Below are 17,343 nucleotides of genomic sequence, written 5' to 3'. Positions count from 1 at the left end.
ACGGGATTAACAGTGACTTGGTTGTATTGATACAGAACTGTCTTACTGATAGAAGACAATGGTTGTGGCGGAAGCAAATATGCAGGCTAGAGGTCTGTGACCAGTGGTTCTGCAGGGATTTGTGCTTGGGCTGCTATTTGTGATCTCCAAAGGCTGTCAAGTTGTACAATGGGATATAGATCAGCTACAGAAATGAGCAGAGAAATGGCAGATGGAGTTTAATTCAAGCAAGTTTGAGGTGTGGCACTTTGGGAGGTCACAATTAATGGAATGACCATCGCAGCATTGATGTACCGAAGAATCATGGGGTCCAAGTCCATAACTCCCCAAAAGTGGCAACACAAGTAGATAGAGTGGTGAAGAAGACATATGGTATGCTTGCTTTCATAGGTCAGGGCATTGAGTATAAGAGCTAGGAGATTATGATGCAGATTTATAAGACTTTGGTTAGGCCTCATTCAGAATATTGCATGTAGTTTTGGGCATCCCTTTATAGGTTGGATGTGGAGGCTTTGGTAAGCGTGCAGAGGAGGTTTACCAAAATTATACCTGGATTAGAGGGTATTAGCTACATTTGGAGAGGCTGCACAGACTTGGATTGTTTTCTCTGAAACACTGGAGGTTGCCGGGTGACCAGATTGAAGTATATAAAATTATGAGAGGCATAGATAGGGTGGACAGTCAGAACCTCTCCCCTGAATGGGGAGGGGGAATCAAATACTGGAGGGCATTGCTTTAAGAGAAGGGAAAAGTTTAAGGAGCTGTACGGGGCAACTTTCTTTTTACATGATGAGTGCCTGGATCACGCTACCGGAATTGGTGGCTGTGACAGGTACAATATAGTAGCATTTAAAAGACTTTTGGATAGGCACATGGATATGCAGGGAATGGAGGGATATGGATTATGTGCAGTAGATAGGAGATGGTAATGGCATCATGCTTGATGCAGATGTTGTCGGCCAAAGTGGGATGGAACGGGGGGGGGGGGGGGGGGTGAAATTACCCTAAGCATTCAATTTCTAGTTCCTAAACAATTATAAACACACTGTTTTTTAAAAAAGATTATAAGAACAGAACAGAAAATAAGAACATTTGGCACATTTACAAAAGGCAAGTTAGACTAAATCACATAATAGACCAGATGCAGGAAATTTGAGTTTAAAATGGAAAATGCTAGAATTAATGCTCAATCAGCGATAGTAGATAGAAACAAATTAATTGGCTGGCTTGTTTATCTCTACATATGCTCCCTGACTTGCAGTATTTTTCTAGCATTTACTTTACTATCATGTTGAGAGACATATGTGCAGAGGTGAATAAACAGGCAAGAAAACAAGTAGGAAGAAAAAGGAACATACCAAATCTAGAACTGAGATAGCTGGAACAGTCTGCAGCAGGGATGAGGAAAGATGGAGCAAAATTATTAGTTCATTTATTGTCAGTACCCATTTCACGAATTGCCTGAGGTAGCAATATTAGAAAATCTGGAGCACTGAGAAAACCCCTTGCGAGAGCATCAGACATAAGGGAAACATGGCATGTTTGCTTTTATTAAAGAATATTCAAAAGAGAAAATGAAACTACAAGAGTCAAAAAGAAAAATAAGAATTTCTATATAAGAATTATATTTTTTTGATACTCAAGTGTTCAAAGCAGAATGCCATTTGTGAAAGCTTTCCTCCCAAACAAGTATCATCAAGCAACTAGAATTTAAATTTCTATCAGTTGGCACCTACTGTGAGCTACCCAAATTAAACATAAACCATATTATATCTATAATATAGGTATCTCTCCATGATGACGCTCAGAACCAAATACATTTTCCTCTCCAACTGTATGCATCTTTCCTACTTTAATTCATCACTTTTTCCAACCTTCTGAACTGCACACACCCATTGCAGGAAGCAAAATCTGTACTCAACTTTCATTTCTTTCCAAAGCGGTTGCAGTACGATCAGGATAAAGATAGGAGGCAATAAGATGAAGTAACGATTGAAGGGAGTGCACAAGAGGAATTATGGTAAAAAATACTGATAACACATGGAACTGAGGTTGCGTTAGTCCTCTAAAGAAGAGTGGTGTTGGGTTCCAGCAGTAATGCCAAAAACTATGCAGTTAGAATTCCAGGGCATTGAGAAACAAAAAGCACTTATAATTGGTCTTTCTAACTGTTCATCAGCAATTACTGACGGTCCTTACAGGTTTTCCATGTCATAAAATATGGATTTAAGAACCAATTTGCCTATGTTGTGATCACATCCAATCTGGCAAGGGCCTCTGTAGGGATATTGTACTCTCCAGATAACTCAAGAGTCTCAGTGAAATCTCCAGGACCTTGTGTTGGCAGATGGCTCCTACTACTGGCAATGACAAATTGCGTTGGTGTACCAGGGATACTGGAACAGTTCAGCAGTTTAAGCCACAGCTTCATGTCCCCACTGTGCTTTAAACAGCTTCATACAACCTTCTGGGTCACAGTATGGTGGTGCTCTGGGTTCTCTGGTTTTATGCATAAACGTTTATGTGTAAGATAAACACAAAATGCTGGTGTAACTCAGTGGGACAGGCAGCATCTCTGGATAGAAGGAATGGTGACGTTTCTGGTCGAGACCCTTCTTCAGACAACGTTTATGCGTAGCTTGTTTGTACTCACTATAGCTGAGACACAAAATTCCAACTGGTGAGGTCTCAAGTTTTTTTTAATGCCTGCGGTGTACTAGCAAACACCCTAACACTTGGTGGCTATCAAGGCTGTGCATGGGGCTGGGCAAATAAATGGTTGCAAAGCCTTGCATATCGATTTCCCCTCGGGAATCAGTTCTCATGAATTCACGGAAGAAATACTCCATATAATGTATGTTCAGCAATCTCAGGTAGCTTGCCAGCTTTTGGAAGATCTGCTCCAATAAAAAGAAAGGGAACTGGACATCATTTAGTGCGTGCCTACTTTGAAAAGAAATTGATTGTTGCCCAGCAATTTGACAACTACCTGTTCACCAGTGCCAGTCCCATGTTTCAATAAGTGAATAAGACTGGATTCCATGTCTAACTTAAGATCAAATATAAATAAAATAGTAATTACTTGAACAAAAACATTTCTCACAAAGTGAACATGCTGCAGCTATACTTCTTATTGATTTAATAGATAGATGTTAAACTGCAAACACAAAAGCTTTTTCCACTGAAAAATAAAAATAAACAAACCACAAAACAAATTAATTCTCAATTTGCCTGCTTATGGTGATATAATTCCAAATAATCTATAAAGCATTAATATGAACACTTAAGAATATTCAAAACAAAAGTTACACAGGAATTAAGTGTGACTAACTGCTTATTTGTATACTTTCATGCTTAACCCACAAAGGCACATTGAACATCTTCAAAATATAAAAACTAACCCGGAATCGTAATATGGGAATATTATTTTATTTTCCTCACCCTGGCCTGCCTTTCCACTTCCAATCTTTGCATAATAAGTGTTGTGTCAACATCATCATCTTCTTCCTCTTCATCATCATCATCTTTTTCTTTCGACTCCTGTAACCGCTTCTGGAACTGCCATTCAAGCATAAGTTTACGAAGACGGTCGTTCTCCTCAGATGTGCGATCAGGCTTGTTCTGTAGTTCCTGTATCTCTTTGCTAAGCATTTCCAAAAGATGTTGTTGCTGCTGTTTCTCCATTTTCTCCTTTGCATCTCGTTTCCAGGGATCAGGTGAAAGGCTATCACTCACAGGTAACTGTTCTTTGCTAATTGTAATATACTGCAAATCCCTGCGCTCAATTGTACGAGGTTGCTGCTGAGGCTGAAGTTCACGAATCACTGTATCTTGAGGCCGTGTTAGGCTGGCCATTTTCTCTGGCCTAGTTTGCTGGATTGCAGAACTAACATGAACAGGTTGGGGTGGATTTATATGCAGAGGTGGTGGACCACGGATCTGGCCAATTTTTCTATCTTGCTCACGGCGTTTCCTGTCCCTTTCCTCCTCCAGTCGTGCCTTTTCTTTCTCATACCAGCGCTGTTGTTCTTCTCGCTTTCTACGATCAACAGCAGAACCCTGACTAGACACTTGTGAAGTTGGTGGTGGAGGAGGTGGGGGTGGTAGGGGCAGATCAGTATGGGTATTATCAAAATCAATAGTATAATGTACTGGTGGTGGTGGAGGGGGTGGTGGTGGCAACTGGTTTTCTATTCTAATAGGTTGGGAAACAGCAATTGGAGTAGTCAGATTTGGAGCTGGTGTTTTCCACCGTCCAGGTCCACTTTTATGAGGAGCAACAGCACTTGCTGGAAGTGATTTTGAAGAGTAGCTCAAGTGCTCCTGATTCGATGTGCTGGAATCCACAGAGAAACCTTGATTAACCCGGGCATCCAATTTCCGATCCAAGTCTTTCCGGTATTCAGCTTCTCTGCGGGATAAATCTTCCTGCCGCATTTTTTCTTGATGAAAAGCTTTCTCCTCATGCAATTCCTCTTGAGAACGAGTTCCACGCTGTTAGATAATCAAAAATTATTTAATCATCTGTTTGTAACAAGCGGAATTGAAAATGTTGATTAGATGTTTTAGAGATATAAGACATTGAAGATCTTTAAAATTAAAGTCACAAATAGTTGGTGTTGATTTGAATATTAGAAAAAAGTTTTATTTCCTGCACCATGATATTTCAGAACTGTGCCTTGTCGTGTTTTCCATGCTTCTTGTAATTTGATGGGTATAACTGCATGTAGTATTTTGCTTGTAGCCTAGAGCTCCATGTAATTCCTACGCGAGTTCCCTGCTCTGCCATCCTATGCTTCAGCCAAAAAAGTATCTTCTATAGTCTTTATAACCCCATCAACCCATACTGCTACTTCAGGAATCTAAAAACTAACAACAAGGTACTTCTGAAGAAGACAAAGTGCTGGAGTAACTCAGTGTGCCAGGCAGCATCTCTGGACGATTGGTGACGTTTTGGGTCAGGACCCTACTTCAACCTGATTGTAAGGCAATTGACACAAAGTACTGGAGTAACTCAGTAGGTCAGGCAGCATATCTGGAGAAAAAGGATGGGTAACATTTTGGGTCAGGACCCTTTTCAGATTGAAAGTAGAGGGGAGGGAACCGGAGGTAAGAAAAGGCCAGAACAAAGCGGGATCGACAACAGATGACCAAGGAAGGGTGGAGCCCACAATGGCCCATTGTTGGTTGGGGAAGATGTGATAATGAAGGGATACAAGGATGCGAACAGTGGAACCAGTAGGATAACTAGGGCGGGGGGGCTGCGGGGCGAAAGAGAGAAAATGAAGCGTTTACTTGAAACGAGAGAAATCAATGTTCATACCGCTAGGTTGTAAGCTGCCCAAGCAGAATATGAGGTGCTGTTCCTCCAATTCGCATGTGGAGGAGGCTCATGACAGAAAGATCAGTATGGAATAGGAAGGGGAATAAAAATGTTTGGAATCCTGGAGATCACGTAGGCCAAGGTAGACTGAGCGTAAGTGTTCAGCGAAATGATCGGCCAGTCTGCGCTTGGTCTCACCGATGTATAGGAGCCCACACCTAGAACAGTGGATACAGTAATGAGGTTGGAGGTGCAAGCGAACTTCTGCCTCACCTGAAAGGATTGTCGGGGACCCTGGATGGACTTGAGGGAGGAGGTATAGGACAGGCATTGCATCTCCTGTGGTTACAGGGGAAAGTACTTGGGGAGGGGGTGGTTTGAGTGCGAAGGGATGATTGAACCAGGGAGTTCTGGAGGGAGCCGTCTCTGTGGAAAGCAGAAAGGGGTGGAGATGGGAAGATGTGACTAGTGGTGGGATCCTGTTGGAGGCGGTGAAAATGTCAGAGAGTCATGTATTGTATGCCACAGGCTGATAGGGTGAAAGGCAAGGACTAGGGGGAATTCTGTCCCTGTAGCGACAGGGGAGAGGGAGAGCAAGAGCGGAACTACAGGATACAGAGGAGATACTTGCGAGGGCCTCAATTGTGATGGATGAGAGGAACTCCCGTTCCCTAAGGAAGAGGACAGCTAGGATATTCTGGTATGGAATACCTCATCTTGGGCAGACCGCGGAACTGGGAGTAGGGGCTAGAGTCTTTGCAGGAGGCAAGGTGGGAAGTGTAATCTAGATAGCTGTGGATTCAGTAGGTTTGTAATAGATGTCAGTCGATAGCCCAGACGGAAATGGAGCAGGAGAGAGATAGGTACGAGTCAAGGAGGTGCACAGGGGAGAGGACGGGTGGGTGGCATATGGGGAGAGGGTTATGTAGTTAGATAAAATTGGAGAATTCAATGTTTATACCATTGGTTTGTAAGCTACCAAAGTGGAATACGAGATGTTGTCCTCCAGTTTGCGTGGGGCCTCACTCTGGCAATGAAAGACGCCCAGGACAGAAAGGTCAGTATGGGAATGGGAAGAGGAGTTAAAATGGTTAGCAACCAGGAGGCTACACCGGGAACACCGGATTTAGTAGATGAGGTTAGAGGAGACAAATCCCTGTCTAACATGGAACGACTGCTGGGGTCCCTGGATGGAGGCGGTATTGGGACAGGTGTTATATCTCCTGCGGTTACAGGGGAAACTGCTTGGGGAGGGGGTGGTTTAGGTCTGAAGCGATTAGTAAACCAAGGAGTGCAGAAGGAGCAATCTCTGCGGAAGGCAGAAAGGGGTGGGGATGGAAAGATGTGACTGGTGGTGGGATCACCTTGGAGGTGATGGAAATGTCAGAGATGTGTTAGATGCAGAGGCTGGTGGGCTGAAAGGTGAGGATCACGGGAACTCTATCCTTGTGGCATCTAGTGGGAGGGGGAAGAGGGAGTGAGAGCAGAATGAGGGTGGCACAGTGGTAGAGTGGCTGCCTTACAGCGCCAGAGACCCGGATTCAATCATGACTACAGGTGTATCCCTAAATGTGTGAAATGTAGTGTTTTCATTTTTCTTCATTTTCTCAAAATGTCATCATAGCTAACTGCAGAGAATAACTCATTTAAATCATTTTGAAACAACATATCCAGCTGCTAAATGCATAGGTTCTTCCCTGTTTTCTTAGCAGAGTTTGTTTCTAAAAACAGTATTGTGGACAATATTAAACTAAATAATTTCATCCTTTTAGGAGGAAGCAATGTATTAACAAATCAAACAACAGAAATGATCAAATTTTGAATTGCCAATCTTCTATTATATTAGTTGACTGTGCAAACCTGACATGCAGTTCTTACTCTTTAAAATCTTATACCAAAAATATTTTGGACAATACCTTTCATTGCCTGGGCAGTGTCAAATGAATTGAATTGAATACATTTTATTAGCCAAGTATATATACATACAAGGAATTTGCCTTGGTGCAGCATAGTCTTACCTGTGCACTGCCAGTGAAGGGCTGTTCTTGAACCATTGCCTTCTCGTCATAGTGATGCCATTGACCAGGAACAGGACTCACTCGATCTTGCGATCTCGACGTTGGGAAAGTAAAGTATTCTCTCGTATATGTTTGTGTGGGAATTGGATAGGCTTCAGGTCTCATGGGCAATAATTGTTCCTAAAAGCACATTTATCAATCTATTTAATTGAACCAACAAATATTCATGATACTTCATGAATTAAAACATGAATCATAAATAATTTAGCTGAAGTATATTAATAATATTATACTAAACTTTCAAAAACACTTAAAAGCATACCAGCTTTTCAGTCTAAATGGTATTTTGAGTCAGTCACAGAGATACAGCATGGAAACATGCCTTTTGGCCCACCAAGTCTGTATCGATCATTACCCACCCATTTATACCGGATCAACACACAAGCTGCTGGAGGAACTCAGCAGGTCAAGCAGCTTCTGTGGGTAGAAAGAAATGGTCGACGATTCAAGTTGAAACCCTGTACCACGACCGGTGCACAATCCACATTCCAACATCTGCAGTCTCTTGAGAGTCCATTGTACCCATTGACACTATTCCTGCATCAATCCAATGTTTATTCCCTGCGCACACAAACCCTCCAGATTTTACCACCCATTTATGCACGAGGCGCAATATACAATGGCCAAATAATCTAACAACCCTTGCTTCTCTTGGGATGTGATAAGAAACTAATCTTCGGGAATTTTGACTAATCTTCGGGAATTTTTTGAGGATGTGACAAGTAAAATGGATGAAGGGGAGCCAGTAGATGTAGTGTATCTAGACTTTCAGAAAGCCTTTGATAAGGTCCCACACGGTAGATTGGTGAGCAAAATTAGAGCACATGGTATTGGGGGTAGAGTGTTGACATGGATAGAAAATTGGTTGGCAGACAGGAAGCAAAGAGTAGTAGTAAACAGGTCCTTTTCAGAATGGCGGGCAGTGACAAGTGGAGTGCCGCAAGGCTCGATGTTGGGGCTGCAACTATTTACCATATATATATTAATGATTTGGATGAAGGAATTAGAAGTAACACTAGCAAGTTTGCAGATGACACAAAGCTGGGTGGCAGTGTGAACTGCGAAGAGGATGTTAGGAGGTTGCAGGGTGGCCTGGACAGGTTGAGTGAGTGGGCAGATGCATGGCAGATGCAGTATAATGTAGATAAATGTGAGGTTATCCACTTTGGCGGCAAAAACAAGGAAGCTGATTATTATCTCAATGGTGTCAAGTTAGGTAAGGAGGAAGTGCAGCGAGACCTGGATGTCCTTGTACACCAGTCACTGAAAATTGGCGTGCAGGTACAGCAGGCAGTGAAGAAAGCTAATGACATGTTGGCCTTCATAACAAGAGGATTTCAGTATAGGAGTAAAGAGGTTCTTCTGCAGTTGTATAGGGCCCTGGTAAACCACATCTGGAGTATTGTGTGCAGTTTTGGTCCCCTAATTTAAGGAAGAACATCCTTGTAATTGAGGCAGTGCAGCGTAGGTTCATGAGATAGATCCCTGGGATTGCAGGACTGTCATATGAGGAAAGATTGAAAAGACTAGGCTTGTATTCACTGGAGTTTAGAAGGATGAGAGGGGATCTTATAGAGACATAGAAAATTATAAAAAGGACTGGACAAGCTAGATGCAGGAAAAATGTTCCCAATGTTGGGAGAGTCCAGAACCAGGTTGCCACTGTCTTAGAATAAAGGGGAGGCCATTTAAAACTGAGGTGAGAAGGAACTTTTTCACCCAGAGTTGTGAATTTGTGGAATTCTCTGCCACAGAGGGCAGTGGAGGCCAAGTAGGTAGAGCTCTGGGGGCTAGTGGAATCAAGGGATAGGGAGAAGTTGGACACAGGTTACTGATTGTGGATGATCAGCCATGATCACAATGAATGGCGGTGCTGGCTCGAAGGTCCGATTGTCTCCTCCTGCACCTATTTTCTTTGTTTCTAAACCCATTCTCAGAAGTAACATGCAAACTCCACATAGACAACACTCATGGTCAGGATGGAACCCAAGTCTCTAAGTACGCAAAAGTTACATGACGCATGGGAGAATGTAATGGTTAAATTAGTTTCCATTTTTGGACTTCCAATACTACAGTTCCAATTTATTTGTAGAATCACTACAAAATTTCTTCAAATACACATTTTTGCTTTCGTATTCATTTTTTGTATTCAACATACAATCTGTGATAATATTCAGACTAGATTTCAAGCAGAGTAAGGATGAAATCACTTGTTGAAGTAAAGATTTGAACTGCAACATCACAATTTCTAAATGACTTTATTTTTAAGTGGAAGAAATAGTGGGCAAATTTTTCAGGCATGGTTCCTACCATGCTAGGTTCCACCATGTCTTTTGATGAATTGTAAAAGCTTTGTCTTTGACCAGACATTTTACTATATTTAAGTACTTGCTTACAACAATAACTGTCATTAATGCATAAACCGAGTTATTAAAATATTTGTATCACTTATGGATTAAATCACCAATAGCATATTTCATGTTTACTAACCTCAGCACAAAGGTTTCCCGTAGAGACTGATTGAATTTTGGAAGTAGGTGCAGTAGAATAAATCGGCTTTGCCCCTGGACTTGGAGGTTGGTCTTTGCACCAAAAACAAAGAAATAAAGTTACAAAAGACAAGAGTATTCACACTTACTTTACTCAAGATTTTTATGAGTAACTTCTTCCATATTCTTTGCTTTTAGAAATATTAGAAGTGTAAAATTCTAGAGGTATTAGGTATTCACTGGATGAATTTAAAAGAGTTAGATAGAGCTCTAGGTGCTAGTGGAATCAAGGGATATGGGGAGAAGGCAGGCACTGGTTTCTGATTGTAGATGATCAGCCATGATCACAATGAATGGCGGTGCTGGCTCGAAGGGCCAAATGGCCTCCTCAGGCACCTATTTTCTATGTCTATGTTTAAAAGAGGCTGGATAAAATTTGGAATGCTTTCTCTGGAGTGCCAGGGGCAGAGGGAGTGACCTTTTAGAAATACAGTCACTTCTCATTTTATGCTGGGGGGTTACGTTCCTGAAAAGTAGTATGCATTTGAAAAACGTGTAAATTTAACACATTTTACCAAAATAATGCAAGTTAATGGTACAGGTTTGGGGAAAATACGATCAGTAATCCACCCCTTGGTATGTGAAAAGAAATGAACTGGTAAGAGATTTTTCACCTCGCCTTTGAGAGCATGGGGGTTTGCAGAATGATAAATAATCACTGGTTTTAGTCAGCAATCGCCTTCAGCATTATCCCCTAATAGCAAGGTGTAACAATCGTTTGAGGGCTTGAAGCCAAGTGCCATTTTTTCCTTGTGAGAGATATATGTTCATGCTGGCATTCTCTTCCAAAAAAGAGCAATTTTGTTCAGTATGCCATCACTGTTGTACTATACAATACCTTGTCAAGCATCGCAAATGACTACTCTGTCAGGTGTATATTGGAGTACGTTATTTTTTAAATGCGAATGCGTTAATTAGGCTTTGGTATTAATTAAACAAGCACACCATTTCAAAAACGTATAAATGAAACAAGTGTAAAACGCAAGGTGGCTGTATTCAAAATTATGGGAGATGCAGACATGGTAGACGTAGAGTCTTTTTCCCCCCAGGGTGGAAGCACTAAATACTAAGAGGACACAGCCTTCAGGCGAGAGAGAGAAAGTTTAAAGGAGATGTGCAGCCACACTGCCAGGGTTGGTGGTGGAAGAAGATATGATAGCCACGTTAAGCAAGTGAACATCCAGAGAATGAAGGGATATCATGGTCAGCACAAACAATGTGGGTCAAAGGATCTATTCCAGTGCTGTACTTAAACTTGATATGTCAGCAAATCTATGACAGGGTGAACTTGAATCTGATGTGCCAGCAAATCTATTACTGGGTAATGAATGGTTTATTTGAAGTTTTATGGGTTAAGATTCAGACAAATATACATTTTTCTTTACAGATTCACTGAAGATCCCCCATAACAGGAATGAACACTTCAATGGGATAATATAAAGAAGGTTCACCCCTCTCCCTGTTAAACCATATTTTCTATAGACCATCTAACAATGGGTTTTCCTTCAGGAAGGTTTGTTTAAAGTTATAGCCTTCTTCAGAAAGGCAAGTCAAGCAAACTCCAGAATAGTCACCTTACGGAAAGCTATCATTTTAGTGTTAGCTCAACGCACACTAATCCCAAGGCCCAAACATTTCCCTTGTGGCATCAGGGCAAATATGGACAAGAAATTTTGTCCTGATTACTATGTGTCCTCCCTCAGCTGATGAATCAGTGCTGCTCTGCAGGGAACAATACATGGAAAACCTCTGAAAGTTGCAAGGGCATATTGTACTTTGGTGAATATTTAAATGTTCTCTAACTGAGCCAGCCACATTTTGCCTGGATCTCCAGCAGTTAGTGAGCAAACGCACAAAGACTTTGTACATGACAGCATTGGTAGAAGTGACTAAGTGTGCTTTCAGAGGTAGACCTGATTTTTCCCCCTGATCATCTCTCCATATTGCCATGCTGGTAATCTATTATGTCCAATTGTTTTATTGATATTTGGGTGGCATTTATCATTAGGAAACATTTTATGGGAGTGGATTTGAGAAGTTCCTGGTAGTTTGCAGTATGATATTTGTCGATCATCACAATATTCATGACAAATGTGGACCTCAGCTTCTAATCTTGTCCTCCATTTTCCCCTCTTCCTGACTTTGAGTAAGTCGGAGGAATTACTATCAAGAACATTTTTAAAACATAGAAGTAGAAATTAAAGCAGAACATGCATCTCTGGAAATAGAAACAGTTGATGTTTCAGGATTTAAATTCTTCACTGAAACTAGAATTATGATATCTGCACTGGGAAATTGGCCTTAAGGATGGTTAAGATTCACATCAAAAACATACACTGACTTTTCTTTAGTTTTTCATAATTAATCTGTCTTATTATTGCACCAATTTAGTTTCCTTTTATTGGCACATCTGCTAGAAAATGTGGACAATTTCAAAAGCAACCTCTTAACAAATGTTGTTGACAAAAGTAATTTGGGATTATTGCCACAGCCTAGTTGGTAAGAGCCACTTCCTTCAGTGGGAGGGATAATCATATGATCTGGCATTGGTAGAATAGACAGCAATTTAAATCTAGTCATTGGCAAAAATATTTATATTCTATATCACAGTATCATTTATTATCCAAAGACAGACATTTACAGTCTTAAATATCCACATAAAACCTGTGTTATCATCAAATTCACCGTAACATTTTTGCAAAGTCCAATCTGGAACTAACTTTACTGAATTTTTAATCAGCATAATTGTATTTTATGGTCTCAAGACTTTTATATTCCAAGTCGCAAAAAAAGGTACTGGAATTTACCTTTAGACAACCATTGTGGTGGAGGAGAGATCACCAGGGCAAAGTCAGTGATAACTAACAACACTCTATACACGGCGATCAAAATTCCATGCTCTCCTAGGATCTTCTCAGGCCCTCACCCATAAGATACCCACCAAAATATCACTAGAACCTATCAAATATATACCTTATTAACAACATAAATCACCATACTAAGGAATGAGGAGCAAACACTGAATATAAACAGAAAGCACTTGAAACCTCTCTGTCAAGTGCACAGAATTTAAGTTGTTGTTCTGGCATTATACAAATCTATCACAATTACTAGCCACCTATATGCCTCAAAGCACTTGATGATAGTGACAATGAAGATAGACTGATGATTATTTTTCTTACTTGCCACATTGGGACTGGATCGATGATCAGCTCGGTTTTTCAACAATCTGTCATCTCCAGTTGTTTTCTTTGGTTCACTATATTCAGTCCATCCTATTGGTGAACTTTCCGGCGTTCCGTTCTGAGGATTATTGTTGTACAATTCAAAACCCTCACTCTTTGGACGAGGCTTACCTGAGCCACGGCGATCAGAAGCTGAAAATAGAAGATACTTTAGTTATAAAACTATTTTTAAGAATTAGATATCAATTATTTTCACCATCACTGATATAAAAGCACTTTGAAATATTATTGTAAAAACATAAAGCAATTTAATCTTGGAATATTTTGCTCTGACCTGAATGTTTCAAGTTTTTAAAATGTGAACAACTAATTTATAATAAGTCGTAAATTATGTAAACAATATTAAAAAAATAAATACATCAACACATTACAAAGTAATAACAACTGAAAATGCTGGAAAAGTCCAGGTGGTCAGGTAATATCTGTGGATAGGAAATCTGTTAACGTTTCAAGTCTAGGATACTTCAGACTGAGGTGAAAAATAAGTTAGTCCAGAGAGCAGAAAAGATGGGGAGGGCTATGGTTGGAAGAAAGGTAACATGTTACACAAAGCAGCTTAACAATCACATTATTTTACCCCCTCAAAAAAAATCTTTGTTTCACCCATTGCCCTCCCCATCTTCTCTGTTGTATTGACTCGTTTCCTCTCTCTATTCTGAAGGAGTTTTAGACCTGAAATATTAACTGTTCCATCACAGCGGCTGCAGATATACTGAATTTTCCAGCATTTTTTGTTTTATTTTGGAGTTCCTACATCTTTAATTTTTTCTTCTACTTTTAAATTACAAAAAAAAATCAGGGATTTCTATCTATAAGCTGCAGTGACAGCCCAATATCTAATTAACTGAGGCATTTTCAAGCGTTGTGCTTATCCTCATGCTGGTCAAAATGGAAATTATAGAAATGATTAGAAAAAGAGTACAAACGAAACCAATAATAATCTTTGCCAAATAAATTTTTCTTTAATTGAACAATGACCCCTTTTCCTATTGTTGTGATGCTTATCAAACACACAATCCCAACCTCATCAACTTAAGATGAACATTCTCAGTGTGAATGGTATCATAGAAAGCTAGAAATAATTAGGAATGTAACAGATGGACTTTTCCGTAAACGATTTGTTTTCCTACTGCTCCATACGTAGCCAGCTCAATACCACTCGTTAAATTGCATTTACTATGAACACGTCAATCATAAATAGCATTGTAACAGTTTTTTGAATTTACAACCTAAATCCAGGCAGTTTTTTTATTAAATTAAGAATTTCATCAGAATTACCAGTATTACCCTCTAACCACCTGCATTCAAAAGTTCATGCATGGGAGCAGAATTTGGCCATTAAGTCAACTTCGCCATTCTATGGCTGATCTATCTTCCCCTCTCCTGCCTTCTCCCCATAACCCCTGACACCCATGCTAATCAAGAATCTATCTATTTCAGCCTTAAAAATATCCATTGACAGCCTCCATAGCCTTCTGAGGCAATGAATTCCACAGATTCATCACCCTCTGACTAAAGAAAAGTCCTTCTCATCTCCTTCCTAAAGGAATGTCCTCTGGTCCTAGCCTCTCCCACTAATGGAAACATCTTCTCCACATCCACTCTGTCCAGGCCTTTCACTATTCGGTAAGTTTCATGAGCTTCCCCCCCCCCCCCCCCCATCCTTCTACACTCCAGCGAGTAGAAGCCTAGTTCCGTCAAATGCTCATCATACGTTAACCCACTCATTCATGGGATCATTCTCAAACTTCCTCTGGACCCTCTCCTGCACTAGCACATCCTTTCTCAGATTTGGTCCCAAAATTGCTCACAATACTCCAAATGCGGCCTGACCAGCACCTTATGAAGCCTCAGCATTCCATCCCTGTTTTTGTATTCTAGTCCTCTCTAAATCAATGCTAGCTAAATGCATTCATAGAAACATAGAAAATAGGTGCAGGAGTAGGCCATTCGGCCCTTCGAGCCTGCACCACCAATCAATATGATCATGGCTGATCTTCCAACTCAGTATCCCGTACCTGCCTTCTCTCCATACCCCCTGATCCCTTTAGCCACAAGGGCCACATCTAACTCCCTCTTAAATAGAGCCAATGAACTGGCCTCAACTACCTTCTGTGGCAGAGAATTCCAGATTCACTACTCTCTGTGTGAAAAAAAACCTTCTCATCTCGGTCCTCAAAGACTTCCCCCTTATCCTTAAACTGTGACTCCTTGTTCTGGACTTCCCCAACATCGGGAACAATCTTCCTGCATCTAGCCTGTCCAACCTCTTAAGAATTTTGTAAGTTTCTATAAGATCCCCCCTCAATCTTCTAAATTCCAGCGAGTACAAGCCGAGTATATCCAGTCTTTCTTCATATGAAAATCCTGCCATCCCAGGAATCAATCAGGAGAACCTTCTCTGTACTCCCTCTATGGCAAGAATGTCTTTCCTCAGATTAAGATACCAAAACTGTACGCAATACTCCAGGTGTGGTCTCACCAATGCCCTGTACAACTGCAGCAGAACCTCCCTGCTCTTATACTCAAATCCCCTCGCTATGAATGCCAACATACCGTTCGCTTTCTTCACTCCTGCTGCACCTGCATGCCTACTTTCAATGACTGGTGTACCACGACACCCAGGTCTCGTTGCATCTCCCCTTCTCCTAATCGGCCACCATTCAGATAATAGTCTGCTTTCCTGTTCTTGCCACCAAAGTGGTAACCTCACATTTATCCACATTATACTGCATCTGCCATGCCTTTGCCCACTCACCTAACCTATCCAAGTCACGTTGCAGCCTCCTAGCATCCTCCTCACAGCTAACACTGCCCCCCAGCTTCGTGTCATCCGCAAACTTGGAGATGTTGCATTCAATTCCCTCGTCCAAATCATTAATATATATTGTAAATAGCTGGGGTCCCAGCACTGAGCCTTGTGGTACCCCACTAGTCACTGCCTGCCATTCTGAAAAGGACCCGTTTATTCCTACTCTTTGCTTCCTGTCTGCCAGCCAGTTCTCTATCCACATCAATACTGAACCCACAATACCGTGTGCTTCCCCCAAGGTTCTGGATTCTCAAGCATAGAGCAGTACAGCATCAAATCAGGCTCTTTGGCCCATGATGTCGGTCCTGAACATAATGCGAAGACCAACCCTTATTTACCTCTACACAATCCAAATCCCTCCATTCCCTGCATGTCCATGTGCTTATCCAAAAGTCTTAAATGCCACTATCATATTTTCCTTGAGGAGGAACATGATCCAGCCATTCATCACTCTCTTCAAAACAAACTTGCCCCACACATCTTTAAACTTTGCTCCTGCACTTTAAACCATGCCCTCTAATATTTGATATTGCCACCCGTGGAAAAAAGGTTCCGACTCTCTACCCTATCTATGCCTCATAATTTTACATAATTCTACCATGTCTCCCCACAACCTCTGGCTTTCGAGAAAAAATCAATCCATCTATCCAACCTCTCCTGGTAGCCAATACCCTCTAATCCAGGCATCATTCTAGTAAATCTGTGCACCCTTTCCAAAGCCTTCCTGTAATGTGGCAACTGCACACAATACTCCGAATTTGCGAATGCGAAGTCCTGAACTTTCTGACAAGACTTTACTGACAATTTGCTGATTGCATTCTGCTGGTGCAAGTCACAAAACTCAACATGGTTCAGCTGTAATGGGGAGAGCCCCAACTTTACTAATATTCATTTCAAATGCATCTTCAACAGTAAACCAAGAGTTGAGTGTGAACTCCTGAAATTCTAAACAATAAATGAGGGTAATAAAGTAATGCATTCCTCAGCATTTATCACATGGCAAGCAATGAAGTACTTTGGAAGAGAAGAGATTATATTAGCAAATAGCGTAAATAAGTATGGCCAGGTAATACATTTCTGGCAGGATGCTGGAAAAGAGTACAGGAAGAACATCTTGCTCATCAACAGCACCAATGATCTTTTTACTTTCACCTGGAGGCTTTAAAAAATAGCTATGAACACAATGACATCAAGGTGGAAAAAGAAACGGCATTATTTAACTGGAGTAAAGCTGCAGCACAAAGGTGTTTGATGGAGCCTTTGGGAGAAACTGTTAGCAGTTCAACAGTTAAGTGCTCCTGCCTCACAATATCAACAATCCAGATTTGATCCTGAT

General features: G+C 41.0%; 1 protein-coding gene across 11 annotated transcripts in view; it reads right to left on the bottom strand.

Moving 5' to 3' along the window:
- Positions 1–17,343, bottom strand: part of afdna (afadin, adherens junction formation factor a) — a 157,647-nt gene that overhangs the window by 15,355 nt on the left and 124,949 nt on the right. For 6 of the 11 annotated variants that reach the window (XM_078405186.1, XM_078405189.1, XM_078405192.1 and 3 more), the window contains 4 exons: positions 13,133–13,327; positions 9,892–9,983; positions 7,342–7,521; positions 3,442–4,494 (listed from right to left, as the gene is read on the bottom strand). In XM_078405186.1, the coding sequence (XP_078261312.1) occupies positions 3,442–4,494; positions 7,342–7,521; positions 9,892–9,983; positions 13,133–13,327 (1,520 nt within the window). Of the gene's footprint in view, positions 1–1,358; positions 1,389–3,441; positions 4,495–7,341; positions 7,522–9,891; positions 9,984–13,132; positions 13,328–17,343 lie in introns of all 11 variants that reach the window. The other 5 variants (XM_078405184.1, XM_078405188.1, XM_078405191.1 and 2 more) reach the window with 1 other exon arrangement.

This window comes from Rhinoraja longicauda, chromosome 9, assembly GCF_053455715.1.
Source record: "Rhinoraja longicauda isolate Sanriku21f chromosome 9, sRhiLon1.1, whole genome shotgun sequence".
In the NCBI taxonomy this organism is placed as follows: domain Eukaryota; kingdom Metazoa; phylum Chordata; class Chondrichthyes; order Rajiformes; family Arhynchobatidae; genus Rhinoraja; species Rhinoraja longicauda.
This window is presented reverse-complemented; position numbering and strand designations above follow the sequence as displayed.